The 18,660-nt window shown below is 36.2% G+C and overlaps 1 protein-coding gene across 1 annotated transcript in view; it reads left to right on the top strand.

Annotated features, from left to right (window-relative positions):
- The window catches only part of LOC113077248 (double-stranded RNA-specific editase B2-like), a 161,904-nt gene that overhangs the window by 143,159 nt on the left and 85 nt on the right, over positions 1-18,660 (top strand). The window contains exons 4-6 of the mRNA XM_026249697.1: positions 6,609-6,723; positions 16,850-17,018; positions 18,473-18,660. The exon at positions 18,473-18,660 is cut by the window's right edge and continues 85 nt beyond it. Of these exons, the coding sequence (XP_026105482.1) occupies positions 6,609-6,723; positions 16,850-17,018; positions 18,473-18,660 (472 nt within the window). The remainder of the gene's footprint in view (positions 1-6,608; positions 6,724-16,849; positions 17,019-18,472) is intronic.

Raw genomic sequence — 18,660 nt, forward strand, 5'->3', positions numbered from 1 at the left:
TGTGGTGCTGCACATCAAGCATTGTGATTACTTTTGCTTAAGTAACCCTTAGTATTAAACCATGTCCCATTACTACGGATATAATCGATACCTCAAATCATGTGACTTACTGTATAGAGAGACCTACGGTGGCCGAGACAGCTCAACACGATGCAACTTAAAACACATGCAAATTGAAAAAACATCAGCAAGTGAAGAAAACATCTTCATCAGTTTGACAACACAAGTATTGCAAATACTTCACAACACATGCATATAACGAAACGCACTGCAAAAACTTCACAACACATACATATAACGAAACGCGCTGCAAATACTTCACAACACATGCATATAACGAAATGCGCTTCAAATACTTCACAACACATGCATATAACGAAACGCGCTGCAAATACTTCACAACACATGCATACAACGAAATGCGCTGCAAATACTTCACAACACATGCATATAACGAAACGCGCTGCAAATACTTCACAACACATGCATACAACCAAACGCGCTGCAAATACTTCACAACACATGCATATAACCAAACGCGCTGCAAATACTTCAAAACACATGAATACAACCAAAAGCGCTGCAAATACTTCACAACACATGCATATAACCAAACGCGCTGCAAATACTTCACAACACATGAATACAACGAAACGCGCTGCAAATACCTCACAACACATGCATACAACGAAATGCGCTGCAAATACTTCACAACACATGCATATAACGAAACGCGCTGCAAATACTTCACAACACATGCATACAACGCAACGCGCTGCAAATACTTCACAACACATGCATACAACCAAACGCGCTGCAAATACTTCACAACACATGCATATAACCAAACGCGCTGCAAATACTTCACAACACATGAATACAACGAAACGCGCTGCAAATACTTCACAACACATGCATATAACCAAACGCGCTGCAAATACTTCACAACACATGAATACAACGAAACACGCTGCAAATACTTCACAACACATGCATACAAACCAAATACGCTGCAAATACTTCACAACACATGCATATAACGAAACGCGCTGCAAATACTTCACAACACATGCATACAACCAAACGCGCTGCAAATACTTCACAACACATGCATATAACCAAACGCGCTGCAAATACTTCACAACACATGCATACAACGGAACGCGCTGCAAATACTTCACAACACATGCATACCACGAAACGCGCTGCAAATACTTCACAACACATGAATACAACGAAACGCGCTGCAAATACTTCACAACACATGCATACCACGAAACGCGCTGCAAATACTTCACAACACATGCATATAACGAAACACGCTGCAAATAATTCACAACACATGCATACAACGAAACGCGCTGCAAATACTTCACAACACATGAATACAACGAAACGCGCTGCAAATACTTCACAACACATGCATACAACGAAACGCGCTGCAAATACTTCACAACACATGCATACAACGAAACGCGCTGCAAATAATTCACAACACATGCATACAACGAAACGCGCTGCAAATACTTCACAACACATGCATACAACGAAACGCGCTGCAAATACTTCACAACACATATAAATTAAGAAATGCTGCAAATCCTCATAGCACATACACATTAAGAAACAATTAATGAAGCATTGCAAATTTATTTTCATTAACCTTGAAATTATATTTAGTTGAGAATATTAAAGTTAGTCATCTTAAGTAACGTTTTACATTTCATCATGTAATTATTCAGCTTATTTAGGCTATCTCATAGGCTACTAATATCCAAAAGATAAAGGAATCATGGTGTTTAAAAAACACCATAAAAAAAAAAACTCACCTTTCAGTTCACCAACAACTCCACTGACCAGTAGCCACTGCACAATAAACAAATTCAAGTCGGGTCGACACTTTTTGAGGTCTCCTTTAAACACTTGTGTTGTCAAACTGATGAAGATGTTTTCTTCACTTGCTGATGTTTTTTTCAATTTGCATGTGTTTTAAGTTGCAGCATGTTGAGCTGTCTCGGCCACCGTAGAGACCAGAATGAACTGTTTACCAAATGCCATTTCAACTACCAAAGTAACCACACACACACATGCACAAAAAAAAAACAGAGACCACATACAGTAACACCATCCTAGCAACCGCATAACAGCCTCACTGGACACCCTATCAACAATTATATGGCAAATCGAAAATTCTGGATGGTCTTGGCCGTTAATCAAAACTGAAACTGAAAATGCTTTTCAATAATTATTTATTATTTTATTAAATAATATTAAATAATTTTGTAACTTTTTTTTGTCAACTTAATGCATCACACCGTGCAGTGACGACAGCTAGAGGGAGAGTAAAACCTGCATTCTGAACACTGATATTTTTGAACGTTTTTCTCTTTCGGCCAAAAACCAAAAATGCTATTTTCGGCTATTTTCTGGTGCATCCCTACTAGCAACCACACAGCAGTGCCTGAATAAACACTCAGAACACCCTAACAACTGCATAACAACAAATTGAGATCCATTCAGAGCATCTTAGAGACCACATTGCAACAACTTAGCGACCTCATAGAACACCCTAACAACACCACAACATGACAAAACCCACACAGAAGGGTTGACAGGGCACTGTGTACCAATACCCTGTCCACTAACCAGAGCTCTCTAGAAACCACACTGCAGCACATTAAAAACACTTAGTCATGGCCAAAAATATCTGCACCCTTGGTAAGTATGAACAATGAAGGCTGTGAAAATTAATCTGCATTGTTAATCCTTTTGATCTTTTATTTTACAAATTCACAAAAATCTAAACTTTCATTGAAAAATAAGAATTTAAAATTGGGGAAAATATCATTATGAAATAAATGTTTTCCTCGTATACGTTGGACACAATTATTGGCACCCCTAGAAATTATTATGAGTAAAAGATCTCTGAAGTATATTCCCATTCATATTCACAATTTTGAGCACTCCAGGGTGATTATGAACATGAAATTATCCAGCCATGGCTTTTTGTTCCACAGGAATATAAATATGAGGGAAAACAAATCCCAAATTCCCTTAATCATCCATTACAATGAGAAAAACCAAAGAATATATTTCTGATGTGCAGCAAAAGATAATTTAGCTTCACAAATTAGTGAAGTGCCTTTTAAAAAAAAAAAACGTCAAACAGTACCTAAATCACCACGTGTTGTTTGGGAGGGTTTCAAAATTATCGTAGCTCGTCCGAAAACAAATTCCAGCATATTCAGTTATCAGACATGACTGAAACTTCAAATGGGACTGGCTTCTATGGTCAGATGAAACTAAAAAATGAGCTTTTTAGCAGCAAACCCTCGAGATGGGTTTGGTGAGCACAGGGATAAAAAGTACCCCATGTGAATTCTTATAATGGGTCATTTTTGGATCGTCCAACAGTACCAACACGGAGCTGGGAATTTCATAATAAGTCTCCCTATTTAAAATTCTTATTATCCAGTGAAAGGTTAGATTTTTGTGAATTTGTTTAATAAAAGATCAAAAGGATTAACCATGCAGATTAATTTTCACAGCCTTCTATGGTTCATTTTTACCAAGGGTGCCGTCATTTTTGGCCACGACTGTAGATCGCCACAAAGCAGCCTGAGCTAACCATCCAGCACACCCTGACAACTCCATAGCAACAAGCTGAGATCCACAGAACATCATAGATACCACATAGCAACAATCTAGCAACCTCCCTGAACAACCTAGCAACATCACAACATGTTAAAAACCACACAGAACACCTTAAAACTGTATACCAGTGCCCTAGCAATTAAACAGGGCTCCTAGCAACTGAATAGCAACATAGCCTAACCTCACAAACACCCTAGAAACCACATAGCAATGCCTGAGTAACCACCTGGAACACCCTAAAAACTGTATAACACTTAGACTCCCTCTATGCAATTGCATAGCAACAAAACAAACAAACAAATGAATAGCAACATGCTGAAAACCACACAGATCACCTAAGAAACTACGTATATAGCAACACCCTGACAACAGTTCAGGTTTTGCAGAAAATGTTGCTGTATTTCCAGTCACCAGAGGTGTATGTTGGATCATGACCGCACATCTCTGCGTCAATCCAACCACAGCTCACGCCTCTTGTCTTTGAAGTGTGGAAATGTTTGGCATCCCTCTTATTTCTTTTAATGTCACCAATAAAAGATGTTTTATTAAGGTGACATTGGGATCAGTTGGGATTAATTACCACTGAGAGGCATTTAAATATGTCAGGCGCTTTACTGTGTGTTACTGCTCGCTAAAGCAACCAAACCTTAGATTAATGATGACACCATTATTTGGTTCATATGTTTAAGGTTAGACCTTATGGGACATTTCCAGAGAGGTTTGTTGGTGTATACAGCGGAATTGTTTACTCCCAGATGTTGCTGCGCATTAAACTGCGGACAGAACTATTTGAGCATAAAAAATTGTAGGGCAGTATATGGAAGTACAATGTACAAATGTCTTAAAAACATTGGTAGCACTTTATTTTACTATGTACTTATTATAGTAATTGCAATAACTATGTAATAACTAGGTACTAACCCTGAACCTACCCCTAAACCTAACCCTACCCCATGTACTTACCTTGTATTACCAGAACTAGAAGTACACGTCAGTACACGTACTGTAAAATAAAGTGCAACCAAAACATTTTTTATTTTATTTTTTTTGATGGTGCTTAGGAAGATTCACTCAGAATATGAGCAAAACATAGTGTTTTCCTGCCATAAGGAAAACTTTTAATGTAGCTCAGTGTATTAATAAAAGACAAAATACAGTATACAGCTTATGAATAAACAATATTCGTTTTGCATTGTGTTTTTACATAGAAACCCATTATTAAACAAAATAAGAAGTACATTTTACATGTCAATACCTATGGAGTAGCATAGGTATTTTTGGTTTTCTGCTAAATGTCTTTCAAGGTCCACAGACTGGCACGTGCCTGTTTTGTTATGACCGTTCTCCAATCATAACATCAATTGCTACATACTGTGAACATCCTCCATAAAGAAGTGCATCTGTTTTTGGCCTCTGGGCACTTTGCCTCCATTTCATTTCAGCAGACGTCTGGCCGACCCCTCAGAAGTCATAATTATCATCTGGCACTGTGTGTGTGTGTGTGTACTGTATGAGTATGTGTTTGCCTCCATAAGCCACTAATTGACACAAACCGCAACATAACATCTTCAGTTGTGGATGTGGTGTGAAAAATCCACTCGCACGGGTTCAGGAACAGCTGTATGGGCCGAAGCGGTCTGGTGAATGCAAACACAGGGTCCAGGTTATTTTTCAGCCTGAACCCTGAGCTCAGAGAGATGGACAGATGGTCCGTTTGAGACGCCACCAAACTAGTCACGCTATTAGTGAAAGTGTCTCAGATAAACGTCTGACTATGAGAGCGCCTGTGGTCTCTTCTCCTTCCAATTACTCCATTGATGGCCGGTGTTTTGACACTAATTAATTGGGTCACCATGTTGGTGTGAGGGGAAAAAATGCCACGGGCAAAGTCATTGTGTGATCATGGAATAGCAAAGCAGTTCACTGAATTTAATTGATTTGAAATTAAATATGCAAGATATATATGATTTATGGCATGCCAAATCTTTATTGTACAATATCTTGTCTGAATGAAGTTATTTCTAATATTAATGTAACAGTAACATCAACCACACACAGAATAACATATATAATTGTTATTTTATTTTATTACTTAACAGAACATTGATTGTTGCATATTCAAATGCTGAGACATTATATATATATATATATATATATATATATATATATATATATATATATATATATTCATGTGTTCTTTGAAGCTGTGAAAAAAAATAATTAATGAAACGGTGCATGCAAACATTGTAATGAATAAATGGTTTAATATGTAACAATAATGTAATAGTAATGTATAATATAAATATATATTATTATATATTAAAATGATGTAAAAATTGATGATATTTAACAGTTTAATAATATTATTACATGCATTAATATAATATCAAAAATGTTAATAATACATTAATAATATAATATAATGTAATAGTTTGATGTTCTGATGTGATTTTTATAATGTGATCTTTAAGAGATTTTTAATATAATATAATATAATATAATATAATATAATATAATATAATATAATATAATATAATATAATATAATATAATAGGTTGATGTGTAATTTAAATTCTGCTTCAGAACAAATTTTTCTCAATGAAAAACCCTGCGTTTAATTTTGTATTTTTTTAATACATTCACATTCAAATTTGAATAACCTACTAATCTGACAAATTAATTTTAATTTATACATTTTTTATAATGGGATGTTTAAGAGATTATGCGATTATATAATATAATATAATAGTTTTTTGTGCATTCACATTTGAATTTACATCACCTACTGATAAAAAAAAGTCTACAATATTTGCTGTTATTACTGTAAGTTACTAACCGTCATTTTCAGTACTGTATGGTGTGATGATATGGTGCACAAACACCAAAATATCCATATGAACATATATATTTTTAATAAGGCAACACACTTACCAAGAACCTGTTGTGAATTGCAGGAGTTTGCAGATGCAATATTCCACCTGGTGCGAGAAAAGTACGTGGAGCTGGCCGGCTGCTCCTCACTGCTGCACGCACGTCACAAAGGCCTGGCGGGCATCGTCATGACCAGAGGTATGGCATCATTCAGTCCGCTTATCAATTATTCAACAAGTTCAATAAGGGGAGAGAAAGCACCTTTAAGTCTCTGTGTGTCCTCTGAGTGTGGAGCTTTGGATGAAATATTTAGTACTTTATCACCTGTGAAAAGGCAACAGACGAAGATGCACATATATCAGAACAGAGTCAAAGAGCAGATGAAGAATAGACTTAAATGATTTACAAGCATTGACGTCTTCCTTTTTCTTCTTTAAAACAATATTAAAGGTGATGTGTGCAATATTTCCAGATGTTAAAATACTTTGCCTTATGTTCCAGATTGATGTTGAGTTAGTTCTTTTAGTCTTTCAGAGGCTGATTCCCCTGAACGATGTGAACACTGTGGCTCTATAAAAACACTGTTATTAGATTCAGCATCCAACCATCCTTGCATGGCAACAGATCACCCTCGGTAGGTGTTTGTTAGGGTGTTGTAGACCGTGTTTTGGGTGGTTGCTTTTATTCCCAGATGAAAATCACAGTCCTCATATGATTTAAAGTATTTTTCAGTCCGAAGATCAAATGGTTTGGGACAAGTAACATGTTAAAATGTTATATTTATTAATAATGCTAATTTCTGTGACAAATTTTTGTTGTTTAACATTTTTAACATAAAAGGCACAGCTAAGTGTGACATTTATTATAATGGGTTTATCTGAATATCGTTTTTTTTAAGTTTACTTCAGTTAAAAATTGTTAATGTTCTTTAATTGGTAATAAATGATAGATAAAATCAATATGATAAATAATTCTGTGATGTTGAATGGCTATAATTTTATAAATAGAGGCATTTACTTAGTAAAATGTTTTATGTTTTATGCCATTAATTAGGATTTATTGCATAAATTGTTGCATTTAACTACTTTTTAAATTGCTTTTTTGTTTTTCACCAAATATTTAGAGTTAGGTGTTTATTTACATCAGATTCATTATAGTTATCTAAAACTAAACCTGAAACTAAAATTTAAACAAAGTAAAAATGTTGTTACTTGAAATTAATAAATGCTAACAAAAAAACAAAATCTAAAATTAAATTTTTGAAGAAAAAAAAGCTGACAAACAAACATTTTTTATATATTTTCCTTAACTATATATATATATATATATATATATATATATATATATATATATATATATAGTTTAGGAAAATATAAAAAAAAAATGTTTGATACTAAGACCCCAGTGAAGCAATAGCCTTCTTAAAAATTCAATACAAAAATAATAGTGATACTTGCCCTACCTATATTTATCGGTGTACTGTTGCTAAAATATACAGTATATCCCAAGATTATGAATGAGCTCAGGTGCCGAGCAGTGACAGGTTGATGTTTCAGTGTTTGTGTAAGACCCAGCTGCAGGCTTTCAGGAGCCATTGCAGGATCAGGATCAAGTTTTTCTTTTGAAGACCACAGCTCATCAATTTAGACTGGAGTGAGATCTGACCTAAACCCTGTCCTCGCTGCTTGGTCTCGCTCTCTTTCTCTTCTTCCCGCTCTGTCTATATCACAGTAATAGGGAGCATGTTTATTAAGAATGTTATCTTCAAAGATCCAGACATCGATGCCCAAGAATTTGTGGCAGGCGAGCAGACACGCAAACTTGACAGAAACACTGGGGGTTCTGTTCACTGCTCTTTGAGCATCTATTGAATCTTTTAGACTGGTTCGGGCACCGGTGGAATATTAATGCAGGTCCAACTTTGAACCGCGGGACTTTGGCAGAGGGAGTCATAACCTGAGCGAGAGTGCTCCTCACAGGACTCTTATTGGATTATTTCATCTGCTAACGTAAAAGAAACAGACGCCGCTTGAATCAGATGGTGTGAATAATCTTATTTCAACCAGGCACGGTACGGATGCTGGGAGACAGGGTTTTGAACATCAGATGCACAGTTGAAGGAAAGGGAACCAGATGTGTCTACTTCCATTTAAAGAACAGATGGTTGTGATTAGAGCAATTTGGGAGTGGAAAGAAAAACATTTCCCGTGGTGAAAAAAAAAATGCATATTAATTGCAACCAAGGTTCTGATCAGTTTTATTCTCAAAATGAGATCATGTAGTTATGTTTACAACATGTTACTCCCTGGTCATCACTTGCCAATTCATAAATTACAGTGCCTTTCCTAGATAGTCATGCAAATCCAACTTTTAAAACTTTAAAGTACAACTTTTTTTTTAAAGGGGGGGTGAAATGCTCGTTTTCACTCAATATCCTGTTAATCTTGAGTACCTATAGAGTAGTACTGCATCCTTCATAACTCCAAAAAGTCTTTAGTTTTATTATATTCATAAGAGAAAGATAGTCTGTACCGATTTTTCCCGGAAAAACACGAGCGCCTAGAGGCGTGACGTGTGGGCGGAGCTAAAGAATCACGAGCGCGAGTAGGATTTTGTGTTGAGAGCGTTTGGAAGCTGTGACACAGATCCAGAGGCTGAAATTTAACAAGAGCAGTATCAGCAAAGGCGGTATGCTATGTGGTATGTACTGAAACTGTATATATTTGCTTAGCGGTTTTGGAAAATCACTAAGTTCCACTTTGTCGTCTTTTTTTTTTTTTTTTTTTAAGCTGTACATGTGGAAAGTGCAGTTTGATGACAACATCGCATGTTGTTTACTTGATGTGCTTACGCGCCGATAGCTAAGTTAACAACACAGAGATATTTGAAGCAGTTTTACTCACCGCCTGCGGTTCCAACACACGATCGTGACCCTTTTTCGTTGGGACTGCATTACCCTTAAGAAATAAACGATGTGCAAATCCAGCGTCAACCTGGGCCTTGTTTGTAAAACAAGCATCTTCGAAATGCAGGGAACAAACACAAACACTTGCACAACTCCGTTGATGCTCTGTAAAAATAAACTCCATCCACTGGTCCCTTAATGCTGTTTTTTTTTTGGTAATCTGTGCAGGGTTGTATTGCCCTGGCAACCAAAAACACACTTCTTTTGAGACATTTGGCGACGCTCTCGCTCTGATCAGTGAAGTCTGTTGTGCTCTTAGTGCTCTGCTATACGGGAGCGCGCGCTCTTCCGGCAGAAGTGCCTCAGGACCCATATAAGGAAATTCCGCTCCATCTAACGTCACACAGAGCCATACTCGAAAAAAACTTTCCGAAACTTGTGACAAACCGGAAGGAGTATTTTTGGAACAGAAATACTCCTTCAAACGTACAACTTAATTTTTGAAACTTTGTCCATGTTTAGCATGGGAATCCAACTCTTTAACAGTGTAAAAAACTCAGTATGCATGAAATAGCATTTCACCCCCCCTTTAAATAAGTGTTTGTGCTACCTTAAAATTGAGAATTTTATCTTTTTATCTTTTTTTTATTGAAGTTTGAATACAAGTGATGGCTGTAGTCCAAATCAAGGATATTATAATTAATTATAATTAACTATAATTATAATTACCTAAAAGCATTAAAAAACATTTTCCTTACGTGAAATAAATAACCTAAATGAAATAAAATAAAAAGGTGCATTAATCATTTTAATTAAGTTAAAATCGATATACTAAAATAAAAATAAAACTGTGATATTTTATGTGATATATATATAAATATATATATATATATATATATATATATATATATATATATATATATATATATATATATATATATATATATATATATATATATATATGTGTGTATATATATATATATGTGTGTATATATATATATATATATATATATATATATATATATATATATATTATATATATATATATATATATATATATATATGAATGACAAATACACACAACAAAGTTATTAAAAGCTTATCTAAAATTTGAATGAAAATGGTGGGGGGGGGTCAGATTCTATATTTGACAATGGTAATACTTATTTAGTGTCTTTTTGTAGATGAAGCTCATTCTCTAAGAATGCGTGTCATATTTGCACAAATTATCTCTGGAAAATAGTTTGTAATGGTGATGACATGCACCGTTTTGACCTTATTTTACATTCAAACATTTTATCATGCAAGAGCAACTTGTAAAGGATCAATTCGTGAGCCTCTTTATTCCTAATGGCATGCAGATGACTTGGTAGACGTTGACCTCGGCCATTTGCTTTATCCCTGAAGAAAATAAGTTTAATGCAAATTCATCAATTTTCATAAATAATCGCTTTCTGATTTTTTTTTTTAAACCTAAATACACGGTGTCCTTTCTAGCCAGTCCAGTATGGCCTTTCCTATACCTCCCAAAGCAGAGGATGCATAAAACCCAATCTAATGATTCCTTATGATCTGATGGCCTCATGAAGGAGCTGATGAACTGAATTATTTCCCTGTTTTGTGAAACCAAACTCATTTAAGAAAGGCGGGGCTAATGATGCTTGTTAAAGTCATATCAGCAGATGGGCTTTCCCCTGACAGACCTCCACCAGAGTGACCCATGTGCTGATGAATACTGTCTTACTGAATACTGCACTGAATACAGCACTTTCAGATGAAGAGGTGCAGTCTGGTGTGGTGACAGCAAAGCAGTGGTGAAGTCTGAGTATCTGTATTTCTGTGTTAAATTGTTAGAATCGTGTTGCTTTTTTTATAAATCTTGTTCACAATTTTATGTAGTCTGCTATAAAAACCTCACTGATTTATATTACAAGCGATCAGAATTTAATTTTTGGACATACATAATACTGACTGCAGTTTTTCTGGATTAAATTGTTGATGCAATTATATATAAAGTCCTGGATGAAGCTGATTTTTCCGCCTTTATTTTAAGCTCCATATTCTCACTATCATACTACATAAAATACTGATGCATCAAATATGAAGAATAAGAAAAAAAAGATTCCACAACTTAAATAGTCTGTCCTTTAATATCTGCATTCTGAATAAAAAAAAAATAACAATAATAATATGCAAACTTTTTTGAAATGTTATTTAAAGGTTTAAAAGGTTTAAAAAGAAAAATATATATATATATATATATTTTCTGACCTAAATTACAAAATGAAAATGTAAATTTAATCACTATCAGGCCATCCAAGATGTAGATGAGTTTGTTTCCTAATCAGATTTGGAGAATGTAGCATTAGATCACTTGTTCATCAATAAATGCTCTGCAGTGAATGGGTGCCGTCAGAATGAGAGTCCAAACAGCTGATAAAAACACCACAATAATCCACAGAAGTCCAGTTCATCAGTTAATGTCTGGTGAAATGAAAAGCTTTATTTTTTAATAAACCAATTCCTGTTTAAGATGTTTTTACCTGTCTAAACGGTCACTTCTGGCCAAAATATAAGTCCATAATCCATAACACTTCCTCCAGTAATGTCAAAAATGTCTTATGCATGGATTTGTTTCTTACAAACTTGCAGCTTATCTCTTGAAAAGACACTCACTGATGGACTGGAGTGGTGTGGATTATTGTGGTGTTTTTATCAGCTGTTTGGTCTCTCATTCTGACGGCACCCATTCACTGCAGAGCATTTATTGATTTATTGAAGTGATCTAATGCTACATTCTCCACATCTTTTTGTGAACTATTTTTAAAGACAATAATTAAAAGCATGTATAGTGTGCTGTGAGTTCCTGTAGTGCACACATTTGCTTTGATACTGTGATGTTCTCTTTCCTGTTCTTTACACAGCGGTCTGCTGCAGGGTAAAGAGAACGGCGGTCATGTTCACATCCAGGGTGTTTGCCTTTGTACCCACCTCACTGGCACGATGGGCTTTCTCAGAGATGTTGATGATTATTGCTCTTCTAAAAGCAGCAGTGCCCACAGACCTTGTCACCCCTCACACCGAGAGAAGAGCCTTTACAACAAATTCAGAGAGAAAAGACTATGCACTCTCTTTTCTTTCTCTCTGCCATCACCAGATTGATCTAAACTATCATTAAATGGAACCGCATGGAGAGAACAGGCTGGGAGAGGGAGGTGGTTGGGCCTTTTAACTTACTTTTTTTTTTTTCTAAAGTGTTTTTGGCTTTGGGAATTGTTGAATAAAGATGCCTGAACACAAAACCTGGGCACGCCGGGTCCCTGCTGTGCACTGTACCGATGCATGCTGGGATAGATCAGGTAAGGCAGGTGGAGACTGAAGCAGAACCAGCTGGCATTTGTCTTCAGAGGAACATTGGAGATGTTTGAGTTCATATAATAGTGTGTGAAAGAAGACCATAACTCACCGTGATGGGTTTGTGCTGGGCAGCTGCGTTGCTTTCCTCAAGGATTTATTGTTGTCTGGAGGACCAGGAATCTCTTATGCCACTCTACATGTTACATGCAACAATAATGCTGCCACTATTGTCAAAAATATATATTTATTTATTTATTAATAATTGATTTATTAGGAGGGTGTTCTCACACAAATGTAAATTCTGTCAGAAAGGGGATATTTGGAACAATCTAAATGACACGTTTTTTCCTTAAAAACTTCATTGCAATGTGAAAAAAGACAAATAAAGCACACATTTTATATTTTGTAAATAATAAAATATCATGTAACGTTTTTCCTGTGATGCAAAGCTGAATTTTCCAGTCCTCAGTGTCACATGATCATTCAGAAATCAAAAGTCATATGCTGATTTGCTGCTCAAGAAACATGTCTGATTATTATCAGTGTTGAAACTTTTACTTTTTTATATATTATTTGTGTTGTATATTTTGACACAAAAAAAGTTTAAAAGAACAGCATTTATTCCTTTATAAATATGTTATAATAGTATAGTTTACTGTCAGTTCTGATCAGTTAAATGCATCTTTGCTGAATAAAATTAACTTCTTAAAAAATCTGATTACAAGCTTTTGAATTTGCATATAATAATAATAATAATAATTTAATTTGAATTTAGAAAACAGGAAGTGATATCAAAAAGGCCAATAAGTCTCTTAAATTAGCAGATAATTTAACATTTTGTTATGAGAAGACATTGTGGTGCAATGATAAATAATAATAATAAATAAATTCACAAAGTACACAAAAATCACGGTTCGGTACATACCTCGGTGTTAAAGTCATGGTTTGGTTCATTTTCGATACAGTAAGAGAAAGAAATGCAAATATTAAACTGCAGGTTGTTTATTACTATAAAGTTTTTTTAACAATTTGTTTACACTTTTTTTAAATATATTTTTTTAAATAATTATTATTTATTTTAGGAAATAAAATACTGCTGCAAAGTTCTCCACTAAATAAAATACTCTCAGTCTCAAACCAATATCATATAATAAAATATTATGAAAAAAAAAAAAAAACTATGATTACAGTGCGGCATTATCAATCCCAGCTTGTAGACCTGCTCACATTTTAACAAAATATATAACTTTTCCAAAGTGACCTGCTCAGATTTCGTTATTGCGTTGGACCGATGGGAATTAAGAGCAAAGGTCTGTTTAAATGCCGATGGCAGCTGCGTTTGAATTACAATAGTTTTTTTTTTTCCTAGTTGTAGTGATGTTCACACTCGCATGATGCCTTTGACACACTGGCATATTGCACCTGTCAAACATAGTCTATTTTGCCGTCAATACTGTTGACGGTGTCCTTTATCAGCAGGCTTTATATTTATGCTCAACATGAAGTATAGATTTGTTGTGGTGAAGACAAGCTTCTGGTCTGTCGGCGGTCTCCCTCTGTCACCTACAGCAGCAGCAGCGCGCCAGCACCGCGTCAGGAACGATTCTGGTGTTTAAAGACACAGAAACGCACGCCACGCAGCCAGTGTGTCACCGGCGGCCTTAGAATCAGCTGCAGGGCGGGATTTGCGCCGAACGCGGAGACTTCCGCCACTTAATATGTTCATTTGGAAACACGAAAATGTATAGGTTCCACTCACAAAATATTGCATTCGGTCATTCGGTACACACGTGGAACGTACCGAAAGCCCTGTACCGAAACGGTCCAGTACAATTACAAGTACCACTACACCCCTAAAATATATGGATGCTTTCTTTCTTTCTTTTTCTTTCTTTCTTTCTTTTTTTACTCTGCTAAATTTCTGTCTTTTTTTGTTTGTTTTCCAGAACAAATTAAGACACACGTCCTTGGAATGACATGAGGTTGAATAAATGTTTGACAAAATATGAGTTTATGAATGAAATAACCTTTTAAACTCAGTTTATATGAATACATGTAGACTTTCACAGTTAGAACGTCCAGTAAACCTCTTTCAATAAGTATGATTGGACTTATGGTTCTGTTAGACCCAGTCTCTCTTTTTCTGATTCACATTCATCTATCTCTCCTCCTCTCTCTCGGTTCAGCAAGCAGTGGAAGGTGGAAGAATGGATTTCCAAGGCTATGCCTTTAACCCCACCTCAATATTAGTTTTTATTATTGTTATTGCCAGCGAGCCGTGCTGGTGGCGGTCGGGCCACGGCGTGCAATTCTGTCTGGGCCCCGACTGATAAAAGCTCATATGTTGCCTCTAGCCTGTCCGTCTACATGAGGCAGTGAACACTACATTTTTGAAGCGATGGGGAGATATATATTTTTTCCAGCACACAGAGCTTTATGCTGAGACATCCACTCGCACGCTTGAGCTGTTGTCAGTGCAGAAATCCCAGAGAAGCCTGTGTGCTCCTGCCGGGGCCGGATCGTGGCCGAGCAGCTGTGAGACGTGGCAGGTGGAGGTGCTTTGTGCCAGGGTTGTGGGTTTTATCTTACTGTGGCTGATGAAAATGTCACAGAAAAGCTTTGTGCACTGATGACCAGCGCAGCCACAGCGAGTTAGGAGTTACTCATCCTTGTGTAAAGAACATCAGCAAAGAACAGCTATTATTGTGGACTACAGATGAATTTATAGTTGTATCTGTCTTGATAAAAACCTTGTGCATGCTGCTTTTTTATATATGCCAATTTTTGTATTTTTCTTCCACCAGACATTCTTAACATTTTGTATTACATTATACTTTTTTCACTGATCTCGGTTCCTTTAGCCTTGATGCAAGTATAGAAATGCAGATGTCAAATGCTTGGCCAATATAAATACAGTAAAAAAAAAAAAAAAGTGTGTTACTGTACATAGTTTTAGGAACTGTGCACAAAGAAGAAGTTAAAAGAAAGAAGTCTTTAAATGACCTTAAACACACTTCAACCACTCAAGTAACATTGATCAAGGACAAAGGAGAACAGAATGAGAGGCAGACAGGTGATGAGGATAACGAAAAACCAGGAACAGGTGATCTAAATCAACCAAGATTAACTAAACAGGAGCACTCTGAAACTAAACGAAACCAACAGTTTACAATAACTGCTTTCAATTTGAATTTTTTTTTAATATATATATTTGTTTATTTCTGTGATGCAAAGCTGATTTTGAGCATCATTACTCGTCTTCAGTATAAAAAGATCCTTCAGAAATCATACTGATTTGATGTTGATTTGATCCAGAATCTTTATTATTAGAAGTAGTAGTTGTGCTGTTGAATTATTTTTTTTTTTCTTTAATAAATAAAAGTTTAAAAGAACAGCATTTATTTGAAATGGAAATCCTTGGTAACATTATAAATGTTTTTACTATCACTTTTGATTTGTTTAATGCATCCTGAATTTCTTTAAGTCTCTAGTGCCTGTCATATAATTAATTTTCTCTCAGAAATTGCTTCTTAATTTCAGAAATAATTACAAAGAAATGGCAATCTCATTAAATTAATACATTAAGTTAACGTAAAAAGAGTGGCTTTTCCTTGTAAAAATTGCTTCAATCAATTGAATTTTATTTTCAAATGTATTCTTTTATTATTATTATTTTATATACAGTTTACCTTCAAGACACCTGTACGTAAATGACCTCTGTTATGATTGGCTAATGGTTCTTCACATGTTAAATTTAGGACAGCGCTAGGCCTGTTCACACCAAGAATGATAATAATAAATATGCTTTAATAATCATTCAAATTCTGGAAGTTTACACCATAACAATCTAAACAGAATCACTTTCAGAACGATTTAATAAAAACATTGACAGCCAACCAGAATCCATCCTTCTGTAACTCACTTGAGCAGTCAGATGACAATACTGCAGTGTGCGCTTATAATAAACAGAACATTATCGTGCGTAGGTGTGAACGGGCATATGTTTGCTGTCGGATGCAATATTAGAAAGCCATCATAAGTGTCTGTGTTTATGCTCATCAGGTCTGGATCTCAGACAGGCCCAAGTGGTGGCGCTATCGACCGGCACTAAATGCATTAATGGAGAGTATATCAGTGACCAGGGTCTGGCGGTCAACGACTGTCACGCTGAAATCACCACCAGACGAGCCCTGCTGCGGTTCCTGTACTCCCAACTAGAGCTACACCTCAGGTAAATGAATGAATAAACCCAACACACACACACACACACAATGCAGTAGCTTTCACTGTGTTAATTGCAATATTTTGATGCATGGAGAAGAAACAGCTTTAAAAAGAATAACTGCATGCAAGAGAAGAGCATGATGTATAGATGCATGAATGAAGTGATTTATTATGATATGCATTACATTTGCCCAAAACACATTAAAGGGATATTCTGGTTGATTAATTAATGAAGCAGTTTGAACTGAACATGTGTGTGGCAGTGTGTGTACACAACCACTCTATAATTGTCACAATTGTGCGCTATATATAGGCTAGTAACATTGTGACAAAAGCATTGTGAGATGTAAAGTTGCAATTAAGAAAAAACAAGTGAGATATAAAGTCCCAGTTAGAAGATATAAAGTCCAATTACAAAAAATAGTTATAATTGTTAGATATATAGTCATAATTACTTTTTTTATTTTCTTATTTGGGTCTTCCACAGTAACTTCCATAGTAAGTGCATTACTGTAAACAAGATATTTGCTCATTTTTTTCACACCTAGTTGAAATTACCTTCTGCTTTAATCAAAGCCATATTCATATTTTATCTGAAAAACTCCCTTAGAGCTTTAAGCAATCAACACATTTTCTCAGAGAAGCACATTTCGCACCCAACAAAGGAGCAGGATGTACGTTCCAAAGGGTTAATTCTTCGTTCTCAGAGAAAGCACATTATCATTTGAGTCTGGTCTGGTGTTGGAGGGATCACTGTGCGGCAGCAAACACTCTAAATGTCTTCCTCGATGAAGCAGATTGCTGCTCAGAAAGCCTGTAATGTCATATTTGCATATACGTCTTCCAGACTGCATTATCTGCCGCTAAATGTGCCCGAGTCTGGAGTTTGGAAGACAAATAATTATGTCCGGCAAATAAAATAGCACAGCACCTTCCTCAGTAGACCGATCTGGATCCATCCTTGACATCGCAGGTCGTTTGCGTAATTAGCACAGCTTAGGTGGAAATTAGCAATGATGATGTTTGCGTATATAATGCGCTCCCTGTGCACAGTTCACCTCGTGCACTATTCCTGAACGTCTTTTGTAAGATGCCAAATCGTGCTGATATGTGTAAAAGTCTGCAGGAAACGCCGCGTCCTCCCGACAGCTGACTAGCTACAGATCATCTGGGTTAAAGAATTACAGCTCGCTCTTGTCTCCGACATTTATATTCGCCTTGGTCTGACAGAGTAATGATTTGAGATTGTGTACCGGAGAGAGAAAGAGCGCGGCGAGAGGGGAATGTGACAGTGATGGAACTAGCCTTGGTCGCGGGGAGGCCAATATTTGTCTCCTTTGGTGTCTTCGGCCCATTATTAGCCGGGAATGTGAGCGGCGAAACGCTTTCAGACGGGGTTGTTTTCTCATGTCTCCCTTCTCTGTTCTCTCTTCCCGCCTGCGGCCTGCGATCACTCTGAAGCAAAAGGAAAGAGGACTGGGAGCAATCGATCTTCGTACGGCACAGAGATTCCTGTTTGAGACTCCGAGAGAACATCCTCTTCCACATGTACATCAGTACGTCGCCCTGCGGGGACGCCCGCGTCAACTCGCCGTATGAAATCACCTCCGACTGTAAGAGTCTTCACTCGTCTGTATCATCTCTTCTGC

Source organism: Carassius auratus, unplaced genomic scaffold (genome assembly GCF_003368295.1).
Source record: "Carassius auratus strain Wakin unplaced genomic scaffold, ASM336829v1 scaf_tig00022046, whole genome shotgun sequence".
NCBI lineage: Eukaryota > Metazoa > Chordata > Actinopteri > Cypriniformes > Cyprinidae > Carassius > Carassius auratus.